The sequence below is a fragment of the Theropithecus gelada genome, unplaced genomic scaffold, assembly GCF_003255815.1.
Source record: "Theropithecus gelada isolate Dixy unplaced genomic scaffold, Tgel_1.0 HiC_scaffold_15779, whole genome shotgun sequence".
NCBI classification, from domain to species: Eukaryota; Metazoa; Chordata; class Mammalia; order Primates; family Cercopithecidae; genus Theropithecus; species Theropithecus gelada.
Window position 1 is genome coordinate 17,560 of NW_020257524.1, and position 23,081 is coordinate 40,640.

The window sequence follows — 23,081 nt, forward strand, 5'->3', positions numbered from 1 at the left end:
CAGGCCCCGCCCCGCCGTCCAAGCCCCGCCCCGACTGGCATCGGAGGGTCAATCGCCGCTCCCTCGTCCTGCGTTCCCTGAGGGCCTCCGGCGTCCAGGCTGTCGGGCTCCTCCCTTCAGGTAGGGAAGGGACTAGGCTGAGCGCAGCCCAAGACGCCCAAGCAGCAGCCGGAGCGTTCTCCAGAACGAGGCCCGGTACGGGGGCTCGACTGAGGGACCTGGGGGCCGGCCCGCTCCTCCGAGGCCGTGCCCAGGGGGCGCCCCTTTCGCCAGCGGCCTCCCTCCCCCAGCTCCTGCACGGACCACCCCTCCTGGGCCCCCAGCCTTAGCTTAGGGGGCAGCTGCCTCCTGCAGGTGTTTTCTTGCCTCCGTGTCCGCTTCCGCCTGTTCAGCCCTCCGTGCCCTCAAACCCTTCGCACACCTGGGGAGCTCCTGGCCTCCTGACGCAGTACCTGCTGCCCCGAGGAGCCTCCCGGCCTGGGCTCCCCTTCCTGAGGCATCGCCAGCACTTGTTTTGTGGGTTTTCGAGACAGGGTCTAGCTCTGTTGCCCAGGCTGGAGTTCCGGGGGTGATCTCAGCTCACTGCAACCTCTGCCTCCCGAGCTCAAACCATCCTCCCACCTCGGCCACCCAAGTAGCAGGGACTACGGGCGTGTGCCACCACACCCGGCTAATTTTTTGTTATTGTATTTTTGTAGAGATGGGGGGGGTCTCATGTGCTGCCCAGGCTGGTCTCGAACTCCTGGACTCAAGCCATCCACGCGCCTCCGCCTCCCAAAGTACTTGTTACTTCAGCTCACCCAATTCCATAGAACCAGAGGGTGCAGACGATGCAGATCTCTGAGCAGATGAGAGCAGGAGCCCGCACTCGGTCCAGAGGCCAGACTGTGGAGCTGTGCAGGAGGCGGAGGCTACGCCCATGACAGCAGATGGGTCCTGGTAGTCACACAGAAAACCGGCAAGCTGGATTTGTCCTGGTGATGAGGCTTTGGAGCAGCAGTTGAATGGAGTCATTCCCGTCCTCCTTAACCACATCCCCAAGGGCCACTCACCTTCTTCCCAGGTGAATCACCCATGCAGGACTCTTCCAAGTCAGCAATGCATTTTGCCTTTGGACTACAACCCTGGGAAGGTGACGTCCACCTGGCCCTTCCTACCTGGCTGGCCCTTCCTCTGCAGGTCAGTGTGGGAGTTTCCCTTTGTCAAGTATGACTGTTTCAATTACACATTCAGAAACTGGAAAGACAACCACAGATGAGGTCTGTGGACCCCCTTACCACCCGACCTCCACACGCCCTCCTGTGGACCCCCTTACCACCCGACCTCCACACGCCCTCCCTCTGACTAGCAGGCCAGTGGCATCTTGGACCCCTGGGATTAGGAATGATTCAGAACTCATAAAGATTACCACCCATACCACCCCCTAAAATAACTGATTTTTCTGGCCAGGCACGGTGGCTTACGCCCGTAATCCCAGCACTTTAGGAGGCTGAGGCAGGTGAATCACCTGAGGTCGAGAGTTTGAGACCAACCTGGCCAAAATGGTGAAACCCTGTCTCTACCAACAATACAAAAATTAGCCGGGCGTGGTGGTGGGCGCCTGTAATCCCAGCTACTCGGGAGACTGAGGCAAGAGAATGGCTTGAACCTGGGAGGCAGAGGTTGCAGTGAGCTGAGATCACACCATTGCGCTCCAGCCCTGGCTACAGAGTGAGACTCTGTCTCAAAACACAACAAAACAAAAAAACAACTCTGTCTCAAAAAATAATAACAACTGATTTTTCTTTTTCCCAGGGCACAGACCCCTGGCAAAGCCCACATGTACCCTCGGAGAATGCTTGGAGGAAAACATGGCATGTGCTGGTTTCAGTGTTGTGGGGCCCTTCCCCCAGCATCAGCCTCCTCTTCCAGCGAGGACTCTGGTCTGCAGATTGGTTTCACCTGGATGGTGGGTGAGGGGCCGACTGTACCTCGTGACGACCCAGCTCTTCCCAGGTTCTGTTAATGCCCTGCTCGAGGCAACGTTTTGAGACCCATCAGCTCCTATTAGGTTTGTGTCCCCCAGAACTCGTATGCGGAAGCTGTAACCCCCAATATGGCCATATTTGGAGATGGGACTTCTGAAGAAGTAATTAAGGTTAAAGTCAGTCACAAGGGTGGAGTCCTGATCCAACAGGACATGCGTCCGTAAAATAAGAGACACCAGAGAGCTCCCTCTCCCAGTCAGTCATGTCGGCACACGTGAGAAGGCAATTTTGGCAACCCAAGGGAAGAGTCCTGGACAGGCACCAGACAACACCAGCACCTTAATCTTGGACTACCAATCTCCAGAAATAAGAGACATTTTTGTTAAGCCCCCCAGTCTGTGACATTGTGATAACCTGATACGGTTTGGATTTGTGTCCCCGCCCAAATCTTAGGTTGAATTGTAATCCCCAATATTGGGGGAGGAGCCTGGTGGGAGGTGACTGGCTCATGGGGGCAGATTTCCCCCTTGCTGTTCTTGTGAAAATGAGTGAGCTCTCAGGAGACCTGCTTGTTTAAAAGCGTGGCACCTTTCCCCTCTGCTCCCTTTCTCTCCTGGTCCGCCATGGTAAAATGTGCTTGCTTCCCCTCCGCCTTCTGCCATGATGTACGTTTCCTGAGGCCTCCCCGCCATGCTTCCTGTACAGCCTGCAGAGCTGTGAGTCAATTAAACCTCATTTCTTTATAAATTACACAGTCTCAGGTCGTTCTTTCTGGCAATGCAAGAATGGACTAATATAGAGCCCAAGCTGACTCCAGCAGCTTCCAAAGGGCAAGTACAACACAGCAAGTCTTGCCCTTCTAGAGCAAGCACAGTACTCTCTTAGAGCAACTGCAGCATTCTCACATGTCTTCCTTGGAAGTGAACTTGAGCAACCACCCAAGGTAAGGCACAGGGTCCTCCGCAGACCACTCTCCAATCACTGCATACCCCTTCAAAATTCAAATTCACACACTTGTCTCTGGGCACAACACTGACATTTTTTTTTTTTTTGAGACGGAGTCTCGCTCTGTCACCCAGGCTGGAGTGCAGTGGCCAGATCTCAGCTTACTGCAAGCTCCACCTCCCGGGTTTACGCCATTCTCCTGCCTCAGCCTCCCAGGTAGCTGGGACCACAGATGCCCGCCACCTCGCCCGGCTAGTTTTCTTTTTTGTATTTTTTAGTAGAGACGGGGTTTCACCATGTTAGCCAGGATGGTCTCGATCACCTGACCTCGTGATCCGCCCGTCTCGGCCTCCCAAAGTGCTGGGATTACAGGCTTGAGCCACCGCGCCCAGCCAACACTGACATTTTACACCCGTTTCCCAGAATGATGCTGAATCATGGGGGTGGTTCCCCCATACCTTTCTCGTGGTAGTGAATAAGTCCCACGAGATCTGATGGTTTTATAAGGGGAAACCCCTTTCACTCGGCTCTCATTCTCTCTTGTCTGCCGCCATGTAAGATGTGCCTTTTGCCTCCTGCCACCATTGTGAGGCCTCCCCAGCCATGTGGAACTGAGGGTCCATTAGACCTCTTTTTCTGTCAGGCGCAGAGGCTCACGCCTGTAATCCCAACACTTTGGAAGGCTGAGGCAGGTGGATCACCTGAGGTCAGGAGTTCAAGATCAGCCTGGCCAACATGGCGAAACCCCATCTCTACTAAAAATACAAAAATTAGTAGGGTGTGGTGGCATGCACCTGTACTCCTAGCTCCTCAGGAGGCTGAGGCAGGGGAATCGCTTGAACCCAGGAGGCAGAGGTTACAGTGAGCCGAGATCATGCAGTACCATTGCACTTCAGCCTGGGTGACAGAGCAAGAAGACTGTGTCTCAAAAAAAGAAAAAGAAAAGAAAATTTTTTTTTAAAGAACCCTCTTTTTCTTTATAAATTACCCAGTCTTGGGTATGTCTTTATCAGCAGCGTGAAAACGGGCTAATACAGATGCACTTTCAACCGTTTGTTCCAAAAAATACTTTATTTATTAAACAATATATCCATAATCTATAACATGATCCAAAAATACTGATATACATCTTTACATTATCTAATAAAAAGATTTACAATATTTCCTTTACAAAGGGAACATAGATAATTCCTTGAAAATAAAAATGTAACATTCATGTTAAAGCTGCGTCATCTTTTTGGATGAAATGTGGTTAAAGGTGAACACCACAAAATACAGAGGAAGAAAGAAACTCCAGTACAGTCTCTCCTGAATGGGAACATTTTCTCACATTTCCCCTGGCTTAAAATTCTTCTCAGCACAGGTATTGAAGGCCGATCACTGGTCACTGAAAATTTAGGAAAACCTAAGTCTTCAATGCCCATAATAAACATCTCTCACAGTTTTATTCTAAACCATGAAGACCTAACCTAGGACAGGGCAGACCCTCGGCTCTGTGGTCATGTGGGAAGCTGCTCTGGGCCAGCGTCACTGCTCAAAGCAGCCCCAGCCAGGGCTCCCAATGACAGGACAGGAGACCAAGTACAGTGGGGCTGCTGGACAGAAGACAAGCTGGCCAGTGTCCCCATCTGTCCCGGCAAACCCTCCCACCGCCACTGGTCTGCACAGCTGCTGCTCGCTGCTCCAGGCAGACTGGAAAACACCCACGCCACAAAGCCCTGGCCAACAGTGAGACAGGCGGTCAGCTGCTGCTCAGGCGGCCACAGAGGCCTCCGCTCGGTGTCCCTGGCCAACAGTGGTCTCATGTCCACCCGCCCAGGGGTCCCACCCAGCATGAGACGGGCGGTCAGCTGCTGCTCAGGAGGCCATGTAGGCCTCCGCTCGGTGTCCCTGGCCAACAGTGGTCTCGTGTCCACCCGCCCAGGGGTCCCGCCCAACATGAGACAGGTGGTCAGCTGCTGCTCAGGAGGCCATGCAGGCCTCCGCTCGGCATCCATGTCCCCAGCAGCAGCACCTGGGGCACATTCACAGATGCAGAGGGCTCAGTTTCACCAGCTCCTGTTTTCAAAGCAGCCTGCCTTCCCCTACAGGATTTCCTCAGATCACTGTCTGATACCGCAGCACTGAAAACAAGGAAAATGGGCAGAACGCTCCTTCCCATAGAGGTCAATCACACAGCCACAGAGGACCCACACCTTCGGCTCAGATGAAGCTGCCAGAGTGACCCACTGGGTCCAGCCCAGACACCCTCAATCCAGGAGATGGGTCTGGAGCTGGGCAGCTGTGGAGGGGGGTCTGGTCCAAGACTAAATCCCTGAATCACCCCCCTGGAGAAGGCGGCCAGGCCTTCTGGAGCAAGGTGTGCATGCTGCAAATGGTGTGGCTCCTGTGTCCCTGCAGGGCTGGGGCCAGGCCAGGCACCATGACCTTCTTTTCTGGCCAAACAGCCACTCCTGAGTGTGTCTCTCCCACGGGCAGCACAGCATCAGCCACAGAGTACTCAGGATTCAGTTGGGTCCAAACTACAGCCCAAGGAATTGTCTCACTCTGCTCATGTTTTCTGTGTTTCTTCCAAAACTCTCTGCATATTATTTTGGTGATATTATCGTAAGTGGCAAAAGTAAACATTAAAAGCACATAAGCACAGAAACTTGAAAAGAAAAGGTCAAAATTCAATACCTGGGAAGGTGCACAGTGGCAGGCAGGACCACATCATCACGTGTTAGACAGAAGCTTCCCACGTGGAAGCCAGTCATCTTTCCCCAGAAAGCAGCGAGACCTCAGGAAGCCAGGCAGCCAAAAGCATCAACAACCCCAGCTCCTTCCAGGGGTAGCCATGGGTGTGAACAGCTCAAAGGTGGAGTGAAATATCGAACTCATTTCTGAAAAATTGCCAGGCACTGTTGCAGCACAAACTCCCTGCACTTACCTATCCCTCTTCACAAAAATGGTACAAGAGGGCCGGGCACGGTGGCTCACGCCTGTAATCCCAGCACTTTGGGAGGCTGAGCCGGGTGGATCACAAGATCAGGAGATTGAGACCATCCTGGCTAACACGGTGAAACCCCGTCTCTACTAAAAAATACAAAAAAATTAGCCGGGCATGGTGGCGGGCACCTGTAGTCCCAGCTACTCGGGAGGCTGAGGCAGGAGAATGGCGTGAACGCGGGAGGGGGAGCTTGCAGTGAGCCGGGATCGCACCACTGCACTCCAGCCTGGGTGACAGAGGGAGACTCCGTCTCATAATAAGGTAAAAGAGAGAAGAAAATTTTCCACAATGTATTCTCCACGATCATTAAGCATCTGTGTTGGCCAGGTGTGGTGCCTCATGCTGGTCATCCCAGCACTTTGGGAGGCCAAGGCGGGTGGATCACTTCAGGTCAGGAGTTCGAGTCCTGCCTGGCCACACATGGTGAAATCCCGTTTCTACTAAAAATACAAAAATTAGCCAGGCGTGGTGGTGGGCACCTGTAGTCCCAGCTACCCAGAAGGCCAAGGCGAGAGAATCACTTGAACCCAGGAGGCAGAGGTTGCAGTGAGCCAAGATGGTGCCATTGCATTCCAGCCTGGGTGACAAGAGCAAAACTCCATCTCAAAAAAAAACAAAAAACAAAAAACAAAACACACACACACACAAAGCCTGTTAACAAAAAATTAAGTCATTACATGAAAACCCATCTCCCAGCTGAGCGCAGCAGCTCACACCTGTAATCCCAGCACTTTCGGAGGCCGACGCAGGTGGATCATTTGACCCTAGAAGTTTGAGACCAGCCGGGCCAACATGGTGAAACCCCGTCTCCAACCAAAATATAAAACTTAGCTGGGCCTGATGGTGTGTGCCTGTAATCCCGGCTACTCAGGAGGCTGAGGTGGGAGGGTCACTTGAGCCCAGAAGGTGGAGCTTGCAGTGAGCCGAGATCGCACCACTGCACTCCAGCCTGGGCGACAGAGCGAGACTCTGTCTCAAAAAGGAAAAAACCCAACAAAACCCACCCATTTTCACAGCCGTGGCTGAGGGTGTGAAACAGTGTAGCCTGCCCTCTCCGACGCTTTCCCTTCTGAGCCACAGGAAGGCATCGCTTGGAGGGAGCCCCTTCAGGTCCAGACACTGGCAGGGACGAGCAGCAGCAGTGGCCCACTGCCTGCCTGCACCTGCCGGGCACCTGCACCCAGAGGATCCACTCCCACCCACTGCCCCACACCCTCGGCCGGCTCCCGGAAAGGACAGGTGGCCCAGAGACACCCATGTGGTTCAAGAACCGCAGAGCAAGAATGTGGACACCATCCCAACCAGGACTGTTCAGGATGTTCTTGTTCTCTTGTTCTCACTCACTGACTACCGGCTTCTCGTGGGGAGGGCCCCGTCTGAGACACAGAGCTTCACACGTTCCTTTCTGCTTTATTTCCTCTCCCTAGTGAAACATTAAAAACAGGAGGAAAAGATATAGATGTAGCCATCAGGAGGAAGTGAGGCTGTCATTCCAAATGGCCCCCTACCATGAAGAAAACCAGGCTTAAGTTGGGAACCTCACATCTCAGTTTTCCCTCAGGTTTCTTTCTGTGGTGTGAGGACAGAAACAGGCTCCCCTGCATTCCTCAGGAATCCTCTCCTTCCTCTAAAGGCACAGGAGAGGATTTCCCAGAGCCTGCGATGCTGTCGGGAACCGCAGGTGAGGCACCGTCACCAATGCATCAGAGCAGAGCAAATCTGCACAGCCTTCCCCAACTACCACCGAAAAGACGGCTCCAGCTCAGCTTGGTGAATGCTGATTAAACAAAAAGCACACTCGAGTTTCCTAGCTTCATTCCAGAACTGCTATTGTGGCACAATAAATTCACAACAAATTCACATCAGAGTCCCCTTGGACGGGAGCTGCGGGCCTGGGAATGCACAAGCAGAGGCATTCGTGGTTCATCAGCTCCTGGCAGACGGGACTCACTTCACAGACACACGTAGACCCATGATCTTCATGCTATTAGGATAATTTCATCTTCACAGTAAAAACATCACCAATTCCCAGAGAAACGGAACATCAGCCCAGCTCTGTTCCAGGGTCTGGTGGCTGCTGGTCACAGGACCCACAGCTACTCCAAGCTAATGAAGAGCCGTTTACTCCAGAAGTGACTCCCCCAAGGGAGGACTGAAGTCCAAGCTAAAAAGGCAGCGCACAGTGAAGCGGAGGCCACTTCCTCCGAGGAAGGGCCCCCAGCCCTCCCGGGCCGTCAGAGGCGCCCAAGCAGGAGTGCACGGCGGCCGGATGCGGCGCGGCGCTGAGTGGGAGGAGGCACGGGCCCCACCCGCGCCGCTCAGTGGCAGGCGTGCTCCAGCGGCGTTGGGGCGCAGGGAGCCTGGGCTGTACCAAACAGTCCTGGAAAACCACAGGAAAGCTACGCGAGGGTGGCGCCGCGCGCTGCAAAGCGGCGGCCGTGGACCAGGTTACCACGTCCCCGCAGCTCGCACGTCTGGCCTGGCAGCCCGGGCTCACGCGCACCCGCCACATCCGCGGGGGCTCCCTGCTGATGCGCGGGGGGGTCCTGTAAAAGCCACGCTAACGTCAAGGCGGCGAGTCCCTGCAAGGTCGCCCTTCTGTGCGAACAGGGTTTGATGGGTTCTTGTTCTAGGAAACATCCAGAATTTCAACTGGCCACGGAGTTACTAAGTATCAACCGAACAAGGTAGTTGTAAAATGAAGGGAAATATTGCAACACGAATGAAGGAAGAGATTAACTTGCTCCTCGGATCCGGGCACACAGCTCCTCCTACTTCTTCTTCCTCTTTTCCTGGACACACCGTGGACAGAACCTGTGACAAGAAAGGCGCAGTGAGGCCCTGGTTGCCATTTCCACCAGGGCGCAGCGTGCCCAGGCCCCGCCTCCCCATGTCTGCCAGGCCTGCTGGAGGCCAGGGGGCCGGCACCAGGAGAGGCACACAGAGTGGGGCTGCGGCCTTCCTGCAGGGAAAACGCGCCTATGTGCGCGGCTCTATGCAGGAGGTTGGTTCTGAAGTTGACAGATACACGTCAATGAGCAAAAGCGATTTGACACCCAGGCGTTCCTCCTTAACAGGTGGGTCCTCCTTCCCCGGCCGATGGCAGGGTCGCTGGTGCCCTCTGTCTGGAGTCTGGGGGCTGCAGGTACCAAGCACGCATGAGTATGGCAGCCCCTCAGGCCCACAGAAACCCAGCCAGGCACCCTGCACGGGCCCTGGAAGCTGCCATCTCACAAGTGCTCCCTGGTGACTCTGAGCAAGTTCCGGAGCCGCACGCACCGGGAACTCCTGAACAGAGGCAGCTGCTGGCCACAGAGGACATTCCATAGGTTCCCCACGCAGGAGGCAGCTGACTTGCATGTGAAGGCAACTGTCAACCCCCGCCTGGCCCAGGCCGAGCCTGCCCAGGGCCCTCCGCCCTAATAGCCACCATGCCCCTTCTCCAAACCCTGATGCACCGTCCCTTGGCTGCACAGCATGGGGCACTGCAGTGCCATGTGTCCCCGTGACAGGGCAGCCTGTGTTGATGCCACATGACACCATGAGCTCGGCCAGCCTCCGAGACACAGCATCCTTTCCCTCTGTGTCCTCACACCGAACACCAAGGATAACTGGCTCTCACCAACTTGGGCGAGTCTGCCGGAGTCTCAAACACGCTGCCACGATGACCTCTGAGTGCCACACAGAAGAGCACATTCCGATTTCATTTTCAGAACGTATATCCATTTTTAGATTTTCAGCACAGGCAAACAAAGCCAGGTTTTTATCTTTTTATTTATTTATTTGAGACAGGGTCTTGCTCTCTCGCCCAGGCTGGAGTGCAGTGGCGCAATCTCAGCTCACTGAAGCCTTGGACTTCCAGACTCAAGCCACCTTCCCGCCTGCGCCTCCCAGGTAGTTGGGACACAGGCACGCACCACCACGCCCAGCTAATTTTTGTATTTTTTGTAGAGATGGGGTCTCTCGATGTTGCCCAGACTGTAAGTTTTTATTTAAATGAAATCTGAGGAACAACAATGCAGAAAGTTGCCATTGCCAAGGGGATGCAAGGGTCAGGAAGATAAACTGCTCCTGGCACCTGCACTCTTCTCCACCAGACAGAGCCACAGGCCCCAGATCCACGCCCCGGCTTCAGGACTCACCTCTCGTGCTATCCTTCCCAGATTTCCCTAGGGGACAAGAACCTCTCATTCTGATTTAAGACGATCCCTACCTCCCGCAGAGTCCGGAAGGTTGTCCTTCAGGAGGGGCCGTGAACGTGAATATTACGTAACTTGGTAACCGCTGTCCCGGGGTGAAGACATCCCTCTGCCGGCTCGGACAGGCACAGCAGCGAAGGAGGGAAAAAGCCACATCCAGAGCAGCCAGCCAGCCAGCCACACTCCTTGAGGCCACTGTGGGGCATGCCTACGTGGCTACCGCGCCCCGCTAAGCCTGGCAAGATCCCGCCATCGAGCGCCTTCTCCTGGGGAGGCCAGCAGCCCGACACCCAGCAGGCTGGGAGAAAACGGAGCGAGCATCCCCACTCACCATTTTCCTTTGGGTTTCGTGGTAAGGTCCACGCAGGCAAAGTGAAACCACTCAATTGGACACTGCAAAGTAAAGGAAGAAACCGCAGTCAACACACCTCATGTTCTGTACTCAAAATACAGGAAATGCCAACACCCGCCAGCCCTGCCCCACACAAGACCGTGCTCCATGGCGCGAATCCCGCAGGCAACACTCACGTCTGGATTGTCACAGCCGATCATCTCCCCGTAGGAGACCTGGTGGCACAGGCAGTACGTGGGTTCGTTTGGGTCCACCGGCATGTCCAGCACGTCGGAGGGGTGCACAGACAGGATGGTGTCAGTGAACTCAGACCTGCAGGGGACAAGGCACAGGAACCGCTGAAGGCCATGGCGGGAAGTGAGGCGGCGCAGACACCACGGGCCCTTCTGCCTCTGACTTAAGGCCCCCTCACCCCAAAACTCTGACGACGATCATTCCAAGGGGGTAATCTGTACCGTGCTCTGAGCGACACATAATGAATAAGCTTTTTTAATGCTTTTTTTTAAATGCTTTTTTTAAAGCATTTTTCCTATTGTCCTTCAGAAACGAATGTGACTCCAGGGCCGGCCACTGCAGTCATTCACTAACTGAATACACACCTTGTGGACGTTTTCTTCTGGAGCACACATTTTCAAAACCTCAATAACCCCTCTGAACATGCAATGTTCTCAGAAGGCGCAGCAAGAAAATCATTAAGGATACGAAAAGATTGTCAGCTGATGCTAGAAAGAAAGCTGTTACCCACAAAAATCCAGAAACAGTAGCAGCTGGCAGCACAGGGGTGGAGACATCACACCCATCTTTGGACCCAGGCGGGGACACAGGGGAACGGATGGCACCCAAGAGGTCGTGAAGCGCAGCACTCACCCACAGCACCAGGGCTCTGGTCCCACTCTGGGGACGAGTCCACTCTTGTCTCGGTCCCTCCTCCCAGATGGGACTCCCCCAGGGATCTCTGGACTCACCCTTCTCGGCCATCCCTCCAAAGACCCCAGCCCCTTTAGAGACAAGCACATGTCACCTCCACCAGCAGATGGCTGACACTTGAGAGAAGCCTGCCAGCCTCCCACCCCAGACTGACAGGTGTCAGAACGGCCTGCACCGTCAACAGATCTCCCGTAACCATGACCTCCTCCCACGAGAACAGCTGTGCATCCTGCACCCGGGCCCTCCACGCACCTACTCAGGCACCTCTGGCCCAATCTCACTAAACCAGCAGCTCCCCACACACTCCCTGGACCGCCCACCACCCATCCAGCTGTCCACCTGGCACAGGGCCCCTTCTGACCACACGCCATCCTTGTCACTCCCCACGTGGGTTTCTACACAGCAGCCTGGCGGGTATTCCACCCTGCCCATGCCTCCCTCCAAGCCTGCCACCTGCAGCACCATGGCCGCCCCACCAGGACCACAGACCTCAGGTGGAGACTTTCCCGTTTGAAAGGGATGCACTTAGGGGGAAATTTATGCTTTTATATTTCAGTATTTTTCAAATAAACGTACAAGCTGCAGGTAGTATAGACAGTGTATTCCCGTTAGTACAGACAGAAAAAGTATCTTCCCTATCCCACCCTCCAACCCAAGAATGTCTAGTTGCTACATAAACACGGCAGGTTAGCAGGAGGAACATGGCGGTGAGAAAAACAGTTGCAATTAGGGAGAGCCAAGGAGGAGAAGTCTGGTTCCTAGAGGGAATCAACACTCAGCTTTTCCTCAGACACCTGTCTAAAGCTCTTCTACGCCTTTGCAATTGCCTGTACACACACACACACACACACACACACACACACACACACTCTCTTGGGCTCAGCATGCACCCAGCCTCCCCGCTGCCCTCTGGCACAGGGGTGCCCATCTAAGTCTGTCCTTTGCGGGTAATCTGCTCTCCTGCTCTTTCTGTCTGGGACTAGACAAGAGTTTCTCTTTAGAGCTGAAATCCATCAGTGTCACAAGTCCAGGTCCAGGTGCCGCCGATACTGCTTTCAAGCAACAGTCTCAAGTAGTCTTCGGGCCTCTCCTCTGACAGTGGCACACAAGGGTCTACGTCTCAGCCACCTGCCGATTCCGGGCTGACACCTGTGGCTTCACCTCCAAGGGGCTCCCGCAGTCTCCTCGCGTCACCTCTCACCCGTGGAGAGCAGGGCAGCACCCTCTGCTGCCAACAGTCCCCGAAATGCTCTCTGTGACGCCCTCCTCTTCTGCGCCGAGTCCAATTCTGTCCACAAAGCCGGAACCGACATCTTGACCTGTGTCTCGGCATCACCGGGTTTGAGGGTGCTGGCCAGATTTGACGGTAGTGGGAGAAGGCTGGGGGCATGAGGGGACCACCCAGCAAGGGCACCCCAGAAGCTGAGGCTGGCGTGGAGGCCTCACTGGCCTCTCCAGTCTCACCTGAGGGAGCGCCATGGCGCGTGGCCAGGGAGCGCTACCACCAGCCCTGAGGGAGGCAACCAGGAGGCCATGGGGAGCCCTGTCCCTTGCACAGGCTGGGTTGACCCCAGCTGTCAGCGGCTGCTCTCTGACTCCCTTCAGCTCCAATGCCACAAGAGGCACCCTCTGTGCCAATTCCCCAGGGCATGGCAGGCAACCCTCGCCAGATGGTGCCAGTGAGCCCCTCCACGCCCGGCCCCAATGGCTTCCCAGCACTCCACGTAGCTCCTAGCAGGGGACTGGCTGCCTGTCCAAGCTCCGGGATTCCAGGTGCTACAGGTGACACTGCCCTTCGTCCACACGCCAGAGCAAGGCCACAGGGCAGCAACAGCGCAGGGGGCAGCCTCAGGTCATGGGATCTCAGACGAGACCCGGAGCATCTGTGTGGTCTAGGAACACTGCATTCCAGGAAGGGCCCTGGGCACGTGGGGAACAGGCCTGAAGAGGGCAGGCCACAGGGACAGGATGGCGCATGCTCCCAGGTCCCCAGCAGGGAACAGGACCTGCCTTGAAGCAGAGCAGCCTGGCACCACAGCGTGACCAAGAGGGGCGTGAAAACCCACTGTGCTGATGGGTCAGGAACGCGCGCCACAGAGCTCCACAGAGCTCCAGAGCCCAGGGGCAGGCGGGCGCCTGCGCACACCCAGGATGATGCCCTTGGAGGCACGTGAGTGCACACTCCCGCCCCAGCGGGCCCAGGCTTTGGGTTCAACCGATTGGTCCTCAGGACACCCTGTCTGCCCACCTGCACCATCTTCCTGTCCCTCTGGAAGGGGCCTGCTTGGCACCTTGGGCGTTAGAGCCCAGCTTCAGAGCTCGCCTTGCCAGCCTGTCTCGACGTCTTGCAACGGGACAGGAGCAGCACTGCCACTCGGGGGCATGGAGAAGAAAGAGATTCGCACACAAGCTAGATCCAGCCCGGAGCCGCAGGAGCCCCGCAACTGTCGCCATCAGTGATCACCCCCTCATCTGTCACTACTGCAACCTGCCCGGCAGGCAGCGCTGAGCTCCCAGGCTCCGACTGCTACTAAACAGTGCTGGTCAGTGCACTGTCAGGACAGGAAAAGCCATGAGGCCACGGTGGATCTTCCTGTGTTTGCAGAGGTGCTGGCTGTTCCTGAGGTCTCTGAAGCAGGGCAGAGCACTCAGGGAGGAAGCCCCAACCCCAACAGGGAGCTGGGATCTCCTTCACCACCACGAGGACCCCGGTACCTGCACTCCTCATGCCTAGCATGCCCTTGAGAAAGGGAGCTGGGGTCTCCTTCACCACCATAGGTGCCTGCACTCCTCATGCCTAGCATGCCCTTGAGAAATAGTGCTGGGTGAGGAAGAGACCAGGAGGAGTTCCGCTTTCACACAGAAAAGGCACGGTCGGGACAGGGCCTTCAGGTTCCAAGCAGGAAGGAGCAGGAAGACTCAACGCTGTTCTCACTGAGTTAGAAAACACAAAACCCAGCAAGTCACAAAAACCACATTCTCAAAGATGTGGGGGAGCTGTGGAGAACAAGCGCTGGATGACCTGCAGCCGGTGCTGGGGGGTGTTGGGGTGGGTGTCCACCTGCCTCATGCACTGAGTGAGGGCTGGGCTGGCCACCGGGCCACGCTGAGCCCACACAGCCACACATGGCGGCTGTGTCCCCACCATTTACAGAGTCCAGAGGCTGCACAGAGCCACTAAAAGCAGATGGAAAATCCCTGCAGCCTTGGAGTTCTCGAGGAAGGGGTGTGCTCGGGCACCGCCAGTCTCCTACCCCGTACTTCTACCAACTGCAGAAGCCGCTGGGGGCAGGAGGCGAGAGAGGAAATCTAAACCCACTGAAGTGCAGATGAACCTACAGGGCAGAGTCTTCCGCAGAGGGCAATCCGCAGGCTCCCTGGGGCACTCAGTCAAGAGCTCAGGGTCCTCGAGGGGCCTGGGTGGACCTGAAGCTGAGACCCTGCCCCGCCCCAGGCCCCCAAGCCTATCAGCCTGGACTAAAACAGAGCAAACACATCCTGGGGAGAACAGAAATTTCCCTCTCCACGCTTCCTTTATACCCAAGTTCGGAGAACTAATAACAAATCATAAGACATGTACACCCAGCCGGGAAATAGGACTGATTGTTTTTTTAAAAGCTGGTTACCAAGGAATGGTGGCACATGCCTGTAATCCCGGCTACACAAATGACCCTCCCACCTTAGCCTCCCAAAGTGCTGAGATTACAGGCGTGAGCCAAAGCGCCCAGCCCTACAATCTCTTAAATGAAAACTGTATTAAAGGAGATTAAAACTAACTTAGGGCCGGGCACAGTGGCTCACACCTGTAATCCCAGCACATCAGGAGGCCAAGACGGGCAGATCACCTGAGGCCAGGAGTTCAAGACCAGCCTGCATAACATGGGGAAACCCTATCTATACTAAAAATACAAAATTAGCCAGTCATGGTGGCATGCGCCCGTAATCCCAGCTACTTGGGGGGCTGAGGCAGAGAATCGCTTGAACTCGGGAGGCAGAGCTTGCAGTGAGCCAAGATTGTACCAATGCACTCCAGCCTGGGCGACCAAGCAAGACCTTTAAAAAAAAAAAAAAAGAAAGAAAGAGAGAGAGAGAGAGAAAGAGAGAAAGAGAAAGGAGGAAAGGAGGAAAGGGAAGGTGAGAGGCCAAGCTGGGCGGATCACTTGAGGCCAGGAGTTTGAAACCAGACTGGCCAACATGCTGAAACCCCGTCTATACTAAAAATACAAAAATTAGCCGGGTGTGGTGACGCTCACCTGTTATCCCAGCTACTTGGAAGGCTGAGGCGGGAGAATGGCTTGAACCCGGGAGGCGGAGGCTGCGGTGAGCCGAGATTGTGCCATTGCACTCCAGCCTGGGCGACAGAGCCAGAACCTGTCTCATAAATAAATAAATAGATAAAGTAATAGAAACAAATCAAACTGAAGTACAGAAAGAAAAAAGCTTACAGAAAGTAAGCAGAGCCTCACTGAGCTGTGAGAAAATCTAAACTAAGAAACACACAGGGAACTGGATCGCAGGAAGGGGAGAAAGCAGAGCACAAAAATATTTGCAGAACTGGCTGAACATTTTCCAAATTTGATGCAAAGTATAAACCAACAGTTCAAAGACGCACAAGTTCCACGCAAAATATACACAAAAAATCACACCAAGACACATCATAACCAAACTGTTAAGAGCCAGTGACGATGAGAAATCTTAGAAGCAAAAAAAAAAAATCACCAAAAATAATTATTATCACTAATTTATCATCAGAATCAATGAAAGAAGAAAACGAGAGAACACCTTTAATGATTAAAAAAAAAGGTTAACCGAAAATTCTATATGCAGCAAAATAAAAGCATTTTCAGAGAAATAAAAACTTAGAGAATTCATCACCATCAGCATACACATACCGTAAAAAATGTTAAAGTTCTTCAGTAGAGGAGAAATGACAACAGACAGAAATTTGCATCCACATAAAGAAATATACATAAGCAGCCGGGCGCGGTGGCTCAAGCCTGTAATCCCAGCACTTTGGGAGGCAGAGACGGGCGGATCACGAGGTCAGGAGATCGAGACCATCCTGGCTGACACGGTGAAACCCCATCTCTACTAAAAAATACAAAAAACTAGCCGGGCGAGGTGGCGGGCGCCTGTAGTCCCAGCTACTCCGGAGGCTGAGGCAGGAGAATGGCGTGAACCCGGGAGGCGGAGCTTGCAGTGAGCTGAGATCTGGCCACTGCACTCCAGCCTGGGCGGCAGAGCGAGACTCCGTCTCAAAAAAAAAAAAAAAAAAGAAATATACATAAGCAGAATATGCACGGAAAAGAAATTTTTAAAGAAAGAAAATAAATATTAAGAAATAAAAGTTGGGCCAAGCTCGGTGGCTCATGCCTGTAATCCCACCACTTTGGGAGGCTGAGGCGAGAGGATCACTGGAGGCCAGGAGTTTGACATCAGCCTGGCCAACATAGCGAAACCCCGTCTCTACTAAAAATACAAAAATTAACCAGGTGTGGTGGCGCACGCCTGTAATCCCAGCTACTCAGGAGGCTGAGGCACGAGAATCACTTGAACCTGGGAAGTGGAGGTTGTAGTGAGCCGAGATCACGCCATTGCGAATTGCACTACAGCCGGGGCAACAGTGCGAAACTCTGTCTCAAAAAAAAAAAAAAAAAGCAAAGAAGTATAGCTAATAAGACAAGAGTGGGAAAAAAAACGGAATGCTAAAAAAACACTTGATTAGTCCAAAAGAAGACAGGAAAGGAACAGAAGGAACAAATAGAAAACTAATAGCAAGATGGTGAATCTAAATTCTACCATATCATTAATTATGTTAAATATGAACAGACCAAATATTGCAATGAAGGCTGGGTGCAGTGGCTCACGCCTGTAATCCCAGCACTTTACAGGGAGGGGAGGCCAAGGTGGGCAGATCATTTGAGGTCAGGAGTTCGAGACCAGCCTGTCCGGCATGGTGAAATCCTGTCTCTACTAAAAATACAAAAATTAGCTAGCCTTCAAAGGATTTCAATTATATAATGTTCTTTGACTACAACAGAACTCAACTAAAAATTAAAATTAGAAAGGTATCTGAAAAATCCCAAATTATTTGGAAGTTGAGACACATACTTCTACATAAGTTACAAGGCAAAGAAATAGCATGAAAAAAAAATGCGGCTGGGCGTGGTGGCTCACACCTGTAATCCCAGCACTTTGGGAGGCCAAGGCGGGTGGATCACGAGGTCAGGAGATCGAGACCCTCCTGGCTAACACGGTGAAACCCCGTTTCTACTAAAAATACAAAAAATTAGCCGGGGTGGTGGTGGGCGCCAGCTACTCAGGAGGCTGAGGCAGGAGAAAGGCATGAACCCGGGAGGTGGAGCTTGCAGTGAGCCGAGATCGCACTACTGCACTGCAGTCTGGGAGACACAGAGACTCTGTTTCAAAAAAAAAAAAAAAATTCTAGGCGAGGTGTGGTGGCTCACGCCTGTAATCCCAGTATGTTGGGAGGCCAAGGCAGGCGGATCACCTGAGGTCAGGAGTTCAAGACCGGCCTAGCCAACATGGCAAAACTCTGTCTCTATTAAAAATAAAAAAAAAAAAAAAATTAGCCAGGCATGGTGGTACGTGCCCCTAATCCCAGCTACTCAGGAGGCTGAGGCAAGAGAATCGCTTGAACCCGGGAGGCAGAGGTTGCAGTAAGCCAAGATTGCACTACTGCACTCCAGCCTGGGCAACAGAGCAAGGCTCTGTCTCACCAAAAAAAAAAAAAAAAAATTATATTCCAGCACTTTGGGAGGCCAACATGGGTGGATCACTTGAGCTCAGGAGTTTGAGACCATCCTGCGCAACATGGCGAAACTCCATCTCTACCAAAAAAATAAAAAATTAGCCAGGCATGGTGGCATGCACTTGTGGTCCCAGCTACTTGGGAGGCCAAAGTGGGAGGATATATTGAGCCCAGGAGGTGAGGCTGCAGTGAGCCAAGATCATGCCACTGCACTCCAGCCTGGGTGACAGAGCGAGACCCTGTCTCAAAAAAAAAAAAAAGGATCAAGACAAAATGAGAGAAACACAAATTACCAATATCAGGACTGAAAGAGGGGCCATCAACACAGACACTACATCCGAACCATAATAATGCAAAATTATTAACAACCTGATGTCAAGAAAATCTGACAACTTACATGAAACAAATTTCTTGAAAGACACAGATTTTGTCCAAAACTGACCCGAGAAGAAATACAAAGCCTGAAAACTTCCATAGCTTTAAAGGAACTGAATGCAGCATCAAACTGTACATTTAGAATAACATTTCATTGCATGTAAATTATTCCTTAATAAAGTTAATTTAAAAAGTTAGAAAAACAGGACTAAACTATAATGTATAGTGTCTAGGAATGCACTATAAAACTATTAAAGAAACAAGGAAATAAACACTAGAAATCTGCATCATGTTTATTTGGGGACAGAAGGAGTTTATCATTTTAACAGGGCATATGGAAGGCCTTCCAACTGCAGCTAATCACTGACTAGGTGCTAGTTACAAAGACCTTCACTTTACGGAAATTAATTAAACCACGTTTGTTCTGTGCGGTTTTCTGTATCTGTGCACTACTTTACAATACAAGAATATAGGGATTTTTTTTTTTTTTTTGAGATGGAGTTTCGCTCTGTCGCCCAGGCTGGGGTACAGTGGTGCGATCTTGACTCACTGCAACCTCCACCTCCCAGGTTCAAGCAATCTCCCTGCGCCAGCCTCCCAAGTAGCTGGGATTACAGGCAGATGCCACCACCCAGCTAAGTATTTTGCATTTTTGGTAGAGACGGGGTTTCACGGTGTTGCTCAGGCTGGTCCTGAACTCCTGACCTCAGGTGATTAACCCGCCTTGGCCTCCCAAAGTGCTGCAATTATAGGCATGTGCCACTGCGCCTGGCCAAAAGGCTAAGCACTAGATTTCAAAACTGAAAATTGCAGCAGGGCACAGTGGCTCACACCTGTAATCCCAACACTTTGGGAGGACAAGGCAGGTGGATCATGAGGTCAGGAGATCAAGACCATCCTGGCTAACAAGGTGAAACCTCATCTCTACTAAAAATACAAAAAATTAGCTGGATGTGGTGGCATGCACCTGTAGTCCCAGCTACTCAGGAGGCTCAGGCAGGAGAACTGCTTGAACCTGGGAGGCAGAGGTTGCGGTGAACCAAGATTGTGCCACTGCACTCCAGCCTGAGTGACAGAGTGAGACTCCATCTTAAAAAAAAAAAAACAAAAAAACCAAAACCTGAAAATTGGGCCGGGTGCAGTGGCTCACGCCTGTAATCCCAGCACTTTGGGAGGCTGAGGCGGGTGGATCACCTGAGGTCAGGAGTTTGAAACCAGCCTGGCTAACATGGTGAAACCCCATTTCTACTAAAAATACAAAAAATTAGCTGGCCATGGTAGTGCACGCTTGTAGTCCCAGCTATCCAGGAGAGTGAGGCAGGAGAATTGTGCCATTGCACTCCAGCCTGGGCATCAAGAGTGAAACCCTGTCTCAAAAAAAACAAAAAACAAAAAAACCGAAAATGGTGCCTTTTTTGTCATGAAGAACTATTTTTTTTTTTTTTTTTTTGAGACAGAATCTCACGCTGTGGACCAGGCTGGAGTGCAGTGGTGCGATCATGGCTCACGATCCTCCCAGCTCAGTTTCCCCTAGTAGCTGGGACTACAGCTCACACCACCACACTCACCTAATTTTTTCTATTTTTTGTAGAGATGGGGGTCTCACTTTGTTGCCCAGACTGGTCTCAGATTCCTGGGCTCAAGTGATCCTCCCGCCTTGGCCTTCGAAAGTGCTGGAATTATAGGCATGAGCCACCATGCCCAAAACTGACACTCTTTGACCACTCCCCACCAGAATCATCTCCATAGAGGCTTTGTGGCATTTCAGCATTTTCTCTTTAGTCTAAATGTCACTCCTCCGAGGTAATGCTCTGATCTCTTTGGAGGGTACACAATACCTTTGGCAGGGAGGGTGTCAGTGGGAGAATGCTTTAAATAAAGTATCTCAAAGAACTTCAAGTTAAATGACATGTCTATTTAATAAATGTGGCCACATAATTTAACAATGAATATATGCAAACTGTATACTGACACATAAAATAACTGACAGATACACAGAAATCTAGCTACTTAAAGAGTGGTTTACATTGGCCTCTGTCAACAACACGCTCACCAACCTACTGTCCCTAGCAGGGCAGCACACACCGTGGCTAAGAAGACAGGCACTGGAGTCAGACTCCAGGTGCAGGCCCAGCCACACCACAGCAGCTCTAACGCCTGGGCAGGTCCCTGCGACACGGAAAATGCCCGACAACGGCACCCCCTCCATGGCCGCGGTGAGAACGGGCTGATGACAGGCGCACAGCGTAAGAACCAGAAGAACCCGAATGCCACCCAGCACGTGGAGTGCACTTCACTCAAGGGTCAGCTTCCATGAGTGTTTCTACATCCGGGATACTGGCTATGGGTATTTGTTCTTCTGGGAAAAAGAGGGGAAAGCCTCTTACCCTCCTTTATGCTTCTTTTTCTTTGGTGTATCTTCCTCTGATGTCCTCCTGCCTCGGCCCCGGGACCCTCTTTTTTCTTTCTGACCCCGGCCTTCTGAAAAACAATCAAGATGAAAATTATTTTTATAGAATTCTCTAAAGCAAGGCAAGTTTTGTGTTTTGTTTTAAGAAGGAGTCTCGCTCTGTCTCCCAGGCTGGCTGGAGTGCAATGGAACAATCATAGCTCACCGCAGCCTTGACCTCCCAGGCTCAAGCAATCCACCCACCTCAGCCTCCCAAGTAGCTGGGACCACAGGTGTGCACCACTACACCCGGCTAATTTTTAACTTTTTTGTTGAGATGAGGTCTCACTATGTTGCCCAGGTTGGTCTCAAACTCCCAGCCTCAAGCAATCCTCCTGCCTCGGCCTCCCAAAGTGCTGGGGTTACAGGCGTGAGCCACTGTGCCCAGCTTGCAAGACAAGGTTTACCCAAATATGATACTTACCCTAGTGATCATACTTTAATGATTTACTGGGACAAAACTCTTCAAAACTCCATAGTTAACAGTAATAAAGAAAAAAAATTAACAGACTTGCTTTTTAACCCTCGCCCTCCGGAGCTTTCAAAATCACTGCCCTCCATCTTGTCCTTCAGATCTGCCTCAAAGCGCGCCAGGTCTGCGTCAAGCCTTCGAATGTGTTTATCCACCTACAAAAGGATACCCAAAGCCTTATTTTAAAGTAAAACCGAAACACTTCAGAAATCACACATGTACAAAGGTATCCACTAGGAAATGCCTTCTTGCCCTTTAATTGAGTCGTCAATGAACAAACCTCTGCCAAATCAAGGCCACTATTTCAGAGTCCATGCAAGGCCTTGTGCTTTTTCTGCATATTTTGACTGCAGTGGAATGAATCCCATTTAGGGAAAAGACAGGCGTGTGGGCAATGAGAAGCAGAGTTGTGAAATGCAGTGAGCAAGGCCTGGGATATCTGACGCTGAATCCTACTTTAAAATGTGGCTACCTGGAGGCCAGGTGCAGCGGCTCACACCTGTAATCCCAGCACTTTGGGAGGTCGAGGCAGTCTGATCACCTGAGGTCAGGAGTTCGAAACCAGCCTGACCAACATGGTAAAATCCCGTCTCTAATAAAAATACAAAAATTAGGGCAGGCGCAGTGGCTCATGCCATAGCCCCAGAACTCTGTGAGGCTGAGGCGGGTGCATCATTTGAGGTCAGGAGTTCAAGACCAGCCTGGCCAACATGGCAAAACCCCATCTCTATTAAAAATACAGGCCAGGCATGGTGGCTCACACCTGTAATCCCAGCACTTTGGGAGGCTGAGGCAGGAGGATCACCTGAGGTCGGGAGTTCGAGACCAGCTTGACCAACATGGAGCAACCCCATCTCTATCAAAAATACAAAATTAGCCGGGCTTGAGGTGCGTGCCTGTAATCTTAGCTACTCAGGAGGCTGAGGCAGGAGAATCGCTTCAACAAGGGAGGCGGGGGTGGGGTGAGCCGAGATAGTGGCATTGCACTCCAGCCTGGCAACAATAGCGAAGCTCTGTCTCAAAAAAAAACAAAAACAAAAAACAAAAATTAGCCTGTTGGTAATGCCTGTAATCCCAGCTACTCAGAAGGCTGAGGCAGGAGAATCGCTTAAACCTGGGAGGTGGAAGTTGCAGTGAGCTGAGATCATACCACTGCACTCCAGCCTGGGCAACAGAGCAAGACTGTCTCAAAAATAAAATAAAATAAAATAAAAAATAAGTAAAATAAAATAAAATATGGCCACCTGGAGGTTGGGCATGGTGGCTCATGCCTGTAATCCCAGCACTTTGGGAGGCTGAGGCAGGCGGATCACTAGAAAGTCAGGAGTTCGAGACCAGTGTAGCCAACAGGGTGAAACCCCATCTCTTCTAAAAATATAAAAATTAGGTGGGCATGGTGCTGCATGCCTGTAATCCCAGCTACTCGGGAGGCTAAGGCACGAGAATCACTTGACCCTGGGAGGCGGAGGTTGCACTGAGCTAAGATTACACCACTGTGCCCCAGCCTGGACGACAAAGTGAGACTGTCTCAAAAAAAAAAACCAAATGGTTCCTCCGAGCAGATACACAAACAAAAAGGGTCCAGGAAAAAAAAAAAAAAAAACAAGGATGGTCCCACATAAAGTGTATCCTGT

General features: G+C 52.2%; 1 protein-coding gene across 1 annotated transcript; it reads right to left on the reverse strand.

The window, feature by feature from the left end:
- Positions 1 to 7,291: 7,291 nt before the first annotated feature.
- LOC112617000 (inhibitor of growth protein 5) lies at positions 7,292 to 21,602 on the reverse strand (the record flags this gene model as incomplete). Its single annotated transcript, XM_025373732.1, has 5 exons — positions 7,292 to 8,715; positions 10,432 to 10,493; positions 10,629 to 10,764; positions 20,914 to 21,007; positions 21,491 to 21,602. Coding segments are annotated over 5 exons (447 nt in total), but the record flags the coding sequence as incomplete, so codon positions are not given.
- Between the last annotated feature and the right edge of the window lie 1,479 nt (positions 21,603 to 23,081).